Source organism: Xiphophorus maculatus, chromosome 10 (genome assembly GCF_002775205.1).
Source record: "Xiphophorus maculatus strain JP 163 A chromosome 10, X_maculatus-5.0-male, whole genome shotgun sequence".
Lineage (NCBI taxonomy): Eukaryota > Metazoa > Chordata > Actinopteri > Cyprinodontiformes > Poeciliidae > Xiphophorus > Xiphophorus maculatus.
This window is the reverse complement of record NC_036452.1, coordinates 3,012,449-3,019,281: the sequence shown is the minus strand read 5'-3', so window position 1 is coordinate 3,019,281 and position 6,833 is coordinate 3,012,449. Positions and strand designations below refer to the sequence as shown.

Genomic DNA, 6,833 nt, shown 5'->3' with positions numbered 1-6,833 from the left:
ACTGTAATTTGTTAATGCTAATTATTTATTATTATTTTTTGGTCAAGCTATAATTCTGATTTAAATAATTCTGAGACCACAATGGGCAAAACTAATAACATTGGATGTAGTAATTTTCTAAGTGGGTTCAAATGAATATTTTTCCAGTGTACATCTATATGAGTGGAAATGTTAATTACTGTTGGTTATTTTTGCATTTCAACTGTTATTTATTTTGCTGTTGCAGTAAAATTTTAGATATTTAGTCACTTCCGTTTTCAAAATGTTCATATATTCATTCAAAGGGGACAAACAGCGCTGCGCTTGATTGCACAAAGTTTCCAACAACTAGTAACCTGGTGAACGCAGATAACCGGAAGGGGGTCGTTTATTTCTTTTTAAAAGCAAAAGTGCTCTGACGTCACCGTGTTGGAATATTTTTGCGCCACTCAGCTGGTTTGGAGCTCCCAGTCCGCGCATGTTTCCACAGAGCGCGCTGCGCTGCGCTCCGGCACCCCAGCCGTGCGTAATGATCACGGAGACCTCCGGGAGCTTTGAAACAGGATGTCGCCTTCCAGGTCAGCTAGAAGCGACATGACACCTTCCCTGGTCCTGAGCTGAGGAGATGGGGATCTGGATTCCTGGGTTGTTTGAGATACAGCCTCCCGCCCTGTGGGGATGGAAGTACTGACCCGCCAGTGTTTCTGAAGGTCTGTGTTGATTCGGAGTCTATTGGCAGCTCCACCGCTGAAGCAGGTGAAGTAGTTAGTCAGGATGGGACGCCTGGTCAGTTAGAAAACCATGCACTGTTTGTCTAAATGGAGAGATGGCATGCGTGCTCATCTTCAGTCGACTTTTCCCGTTCTCGCACCGGCTCAGAGGAACATCAATTTGTCTCTTATCTCTTTTTCTGTCGTTTCTGTGCTACTGCGCGCTGTTCCCCGGCGGTGCTGTCATGCAAAAGTCAGGTGATCCGACGCCCGGCTGTCTGCAAGCTGATGGTACCAAACGGCGCCTTCAGAAATCCCCGTCCTGTCTGTTTCCGCCGGACGCCAGGAAGAGCAGCGCTGCTGATGAGGCTCCTCAAGCCGAGCTGAGGCACTCCGCCGCGGCCCGCACCGGCAGGGAGAACACCCCCAGTCCTCCGATGAGTCACCTGAAGTTCGGCAATAAAAAGTTACCAAACGCCATCATAGTCGGCGTGAAAAAGGGAGGAACGAGGGCGGTGCTGGAGTTCATTAGGATTCATCCGGACGTCCGAGCGGCTGGAACCGAAACGCATTTCTTCGATCGAAATTATGATCGAGGTCTGGAGTGGTACAGGTAAGAACCAAACATATGCGATCAATGGACATGTTTAGGCGTGGAATTTTATTTCTACTATTCTTTATTAAGTTTTCGAAGGAAAAGACGTGAAACTGAATTCCTGGAGTCTGTAACTTCACTGCAAAAACAAAATCTATCCCATTAGTTTTGGTCTAGTTTCCGGTGCAGATATCTTAGTACACTTGGAATAAGATAAACTGAGTCAAAAGAAACTTTTCAGCAAGATTTAGAGACTTGTTTTAAGTAAATAATTCCTTAATATTGATGAAAAAGTTCTACTTCCATTGGCAGATAAATTAACTTATGGTAAAAATGTCTTTTTATACTGAAATAATCTGCTAGTGGAAGACATTTTTCTAGAGTATTTTGGAGTTACAGTATCTCTCCACTCCTGTTGGCGCAACTTCACCTTAAATCTGCTTTCAAACTGCAGCAACAGGCAAAAAAACTAAGGCTGAACTGTTGGTTGTTTATTGATAAAAACCCAAGAGAAATGCAAGTAGTTCACTTTAAATATGCAAGGCAGCCATCTTGAATGTCTGTGTAAAACATATGTGTCAAACTCAAGGCCCGTGGGCCAAATCCGGCCCGCCGTAGCTTTTTATGTGACCCTCTAGATTCCAGACTAAATACTAAGTGAGCTTAAATATCATGTTATCAATCAAGTCAATGCAGTTTTTATCTGTTTACTGCCAAATTACATCAATCAGTCCCTCCAGTTTCTTGAGAATTATCGTGGAAATTCATGCAAAATCATCAAATCCCCACACTTTTTTGTGCTGATACATAATTGGGAGTTTATTGCAGATTTTTCTCAAAAATTGTTAAAAACTTTCTTACATGTACTAAACAGCTGCCTCAGCTTTAATTAATGTCAGGTTATAGTCCATGATCTATGCAGCAAGTAATAAAATGCCACGTTTACCGTCATAAATAAACACAAATATCACAAATATTTCCAAATTAGTACCACAAACACTTTGACTTTTATTGAAAAAAATCACAAAAAGAATCAAAAAATTCTGGAAGGACAGAAAAGATGGTCAATAGTATTTAATTTTTAGAATTAATTGATATTTTAACATTTTGTGATCAGGTTTTATCACTACACTCTGGCACAACCGGCCCTTTAAGAGCTTTCATGACCTTGATTTTTCCCAAAACCAAAATGAGTTTGACACCACTGCTGTTCAATAAAACAAAATATAATAAAACCTCTTGGTGATACTACATTATTCGGCTGATTAACACCCCACACATTTAGCATATCTTTAATTATTAATTTAGCCCCATTAGAGATTAACAACAAGAATGTTTGTTTGTTGATAAGAAAAATATGTACGACAACAAGTCCCTCTCATTTCCTTTTAAAGACATGCTACTTTAATGATTTGCTGTCTTGTAGTCTGCGGGGGAAATGTGTATACAATAATTACAGAGTGAAAGTATCTCCACTAATTGGCGCTCTTCAGGATGTTTGGCAGCTGAAGCCCTTTTATCTCACAGACGTCTTCCAGAGATGTGATCCCACAGGCCGTTTGACTGTCAGCTGTCAAAACTGGTAAAAGGTCAGGCGACGGAGGCTTTGGAAATAAAACAGCTGTTTCATTAACAAAGTCCAATTCGTTGTCAGGAATCTTTTCGTTCTAAATCCGTAACTGATGGTGCTTTGTGCACGGCTTGTTTTAAGCAATATCTAAACAAAAGAATAAAGATTGCTGCAGTGAACTTGCCAAGCATCAGATGGTGGCTTTCCTGGCCAAGTCTCAGCCGCGCTAAAAGCCGCAGAGCAGAACCGGCTTGGCCAGGTTCTCCTGCAGAGAACAAATACCAGCAAACAGACATTCATTTCCAGTCTTTCTGTGTGCCCTGTGCTGGTTTTGTTGTTTTCCATAAAGTTTAATTTGTGTTCTTGATACGACATCCTGTATGTTTAAACGTGACCCGGATTATTCAAATGTCTGAATTACTCCGTCAACACATCATCATGTTCTGCAGGAACGCGCTAATGACTCACTCATGGATTCAGATGTGTTAGGGAAACATTGAAAACAAGTCTGATGACAACAGCACCAGATCATGAGGCAACCTTCACTTTAAAAACCAGCCAGAGCATCGATGGTGCACTGTAAAACATTAGAAGGTGGTTTAACTTGAAAATGCAGTTTAATTCAACAAGAAAATTGTTTTGGTTTTAACTCAGAAATTAAAGTTCATGTAGTTGATTTAACAAGAGACAAGTTGTCCAAACATTGTTTTTTTAAGTTCATTAATCTTGAATTGTGAGTTTTAACTTAATGCAGCAATTTAACCAAATAATTATTTCACAATATGCAAGAAAAGAAACTGCCCTCTCCTAGTTAAACATATAAAAACATGCCGCTAAGCATTCTGGGAAATAGTTCCCACTCCTGTCTTTTTCTAAAACGGTTCTTGTTCGGAACCTTGTACGAATTGGACTTTGTTAATAAAACAGCTAACAAGAATTTCTTCATCAATATTAAGGAATTATTTCCTTAAAACAAGCTTCTATCGCTCTAAAAACGTTGCTTGTAAGTTTGTTCTGTCTTACGTCAAGTTTGATAAGATATTTGCACTAGAACCTGGACCAGATTACTTGGTAAGATTTTTGCAGTGTAGCCTGATGGTGGATTCACAGCAGAGTTGTCCAGACAGAAACTCTGTGCCAAACTTTTCCTCAGTCAACATCTGCAGTTGCACACATCTCCAAATGTGCAGATAGGCTGGTTGCTAAGAGACCAAGATTCATTAATTTTTTCAGAGAACAGATGAATACCAAAGTTTATTTTTCACGCTGCATATGCAGCACCAGAAAATCGTTGTGACTGGATTAACCAGGGACCAATTATTAAATGTTAAAATAGATAATCAAAGATTTTTCTGAATTTAACTTAAATTCTATTAGAGGTTATTGAAATAAAAATGTATGAATTTCTAAAACTAAAATGCACCAATGTGAATCTAGACACCTGATGGTAAGTTCAACTTCTATAATGTATTCTTATTCATTACTGCATCAGATCCAATGTGATGCAGTAATAAAACAATGTCATCTCCCAGAAAGGCGCATTATTTAAAAGTGTTTGTGAAGTTTCTCATTCAGTAGTTTATGATTGCAATGTACTTTTTTAAATCCTTAAAAACAAGATTTGCTCTTTGTTCCTTTTTTATTAGTCTGAATGGTCTCTCTGGTTACAATGAGTGAATCTGCTTTGCATGATTATTTCCTGGTTCTGTCACTAATGTTCTACCTATTCAATCTTTTGAACCCAAACCCAAAAAAACATGATTGATCAGCCAATTTGTGAGGCAATTATATTTTCACACAGGCCAGGTTTGCTTTGAAATTCATTTAGATTTTAAATTAAACAAACATACAAGCAGAATAAACTTATAAGGGGACATTTACTTTTTAGTGGTGCTGGATTTGGAAGAAAAATCTTAACAAATGCTGCAGATTGTCTTGAATCAGGAATTTACTGTTGTAAAGTAAACTTGTGATTTGATTGATGGGAATCAATTCAGATATAATAATAATAATAGTAATAATAATAATAAACATTTCAGGGTTTTTTGTTTGTTTGATTGATTTTGTGCTGATAAAATAAAACCATAATCTAATATAAATAATCTTTGGTTACCATAAGCAGCTCAGTCTATTCTGCCAGAACAAACCGTCTGAAAACATTATCCGTACCACCGTGGCCTACTTTAAAGACCCAGAACTAACCATATATATATATATATATATATATATATATATATATATATATATATATATATATATATATATATATATATATATATATATATATATATATATATATATATGTGTGTGTGTGTATATATATGTGTACATGTTCTTATTGCATTCATGGTGATTTATTACTCTTGAACAGTTCTGGGATGATGTGCAGGGAAGCTGTCTACAACACAAGTCTCAAGCGACAACAAGCCTCCATGACTTTGTTCATTTACATTAAGAAACTGGTTTTATCCTCAAAATGAAGCCAAGTTTGAGTGGCTTTATTCCCTCACTGTAATCCTGCCCTAAATATATCATTTATGCAGTTCTGACGTGCTTTAATATTTTTATTTTTGGTGGTAACATCATCAGCTTTGAACAGGTAAATAATCAATGTTTTGTTTATTAGAAGCTTTTCTTTCACTAGAAATCCTGCCATGTTCTTTACTTTCTCGTTTTATTCAGAGGTTTAATGCCAAGGACCCTTGAAAGCCAAATAACAATGGAGAAGACACCAAGCTACTTTGTGACCAAAGAGACTCCGCACCGGATCTCTGCCATGTCCCAGGAAACTAAGCTCATCGTTGTGGTGCGAGACCCGGTCACTCGAGCGATATCAGACTACACCCAGACTTTATCCAAAACGCCAGATCTGCCCAGCTTCCAGGACCTGGCCTTCAGAAACCAGAGCCTGGGGATTGTGGACGTGTCGTGGAACGCCATCCGGATCGGCCTGTACGCGCTGCACCTCGAGAACTGGCTGCGATACTTCCCCCTGGCTCAGATCCACTTTGTGAGCGGGGAGCGTCTCATCACGGACCCGGCCGGCGAGCTGGCCCGGGTGCAGGACTTCCTCGGGCTGAAGCGCATCGTCACCGACAAGCACTTCTATTTCAATCGCACCAAGGGCTTCCCTTGCCTTAAAAAGCCGGAGAGCAGCGGCTCGCCTCGCTGCCTGGGCAAGTCCAAGGGCAGAACTCACGTCCAGATAGACAGAGACGCCATCGAGCAACTGAGAGATTTCTACCGGCCTTATAACGTCAAGTTCTACGAAATGGTGGGACACGACTTTAAATGGGAGTAGTTGTTAGAGACTTATCGCTACGAGGGACGGAATACAGTAGATACAAAACGTCAACCCAGCTGCGTTACAATGCCAGGTTTTTGTAAATAATGAGTCCAAGAAAAGTAACTTCAGAACTTTCTCCACCTTCACTGTAAAACATTAGAAGGTGGTTTAACTAGAAAATAAAAGCCCACCTGCTGCCTGGAAAATGAAATTTAAGTCAACAAGAAAATAGTTTTGCTTTTAACTCAGAAATTAAAGTTCATGAAGTTGATTTAACAACCAGAGACAAGTTGTCTAAACATTGTTTTTTTAAGTTCATTAATCGTTAATTGAGGGTTTTAACTTAATGCAACAATTTAAACAAAGTAATTATTTTACAATATGCAAGAGAAAAAATTGTCCTCACCCAGTTAAAGAGACACATTTCTCTATTATTTTACTCACAATATAAAGTTTAAATAACTTATTTTACTTTTAAATTCCTGTTTCAAATCACATGAACCAAATTTCTGATCTGATGATGAATTTTATGAAACATCTCAATGAATTCAGCTCAGAAACATTTAGTGTGATCAGGACATTATCCTCAAGCTTTGCAAACTGTCAGCTGCATTAAAATAAACATTTGCCTTAATAACACAAGAGTCAGATCAATGTAACGCTTCATCTCAGGAAACAAAAACACACCGCTAA

General features: G+C 38.6%; 1 protein-coding gene across 1 annotated transcript; it reads left to right on the top strand.

Annotated features, from left to right (window-relative positions):
* The first annotated feature begins 465 nt into the window (after nucleotides 1-465).
* On the top strand, nucleotides 466-6,353 carry LOC102235101 (heparan sulfate glucosamine 3-O-sulfotransferase 2-like). Its single transcript, XM_005814890.2, has 2 exons — nucleotides 466-1,302; nucleotides 5,537-6,353. Exons 1-2 carry the CDS (start codon nucleotides 806-808, stop codon nucleotides 6,153-6,155), a joined length of 1,116 nt encoding a protein of 371 aa, XP_005814947.1. The 5' UTR covers nucleotides 466-805; the 3' UTR covers nucleotides 6,156-6,353.
* Nucleotides 6,354-6,833: the final 480 nt, after the last annotated feature.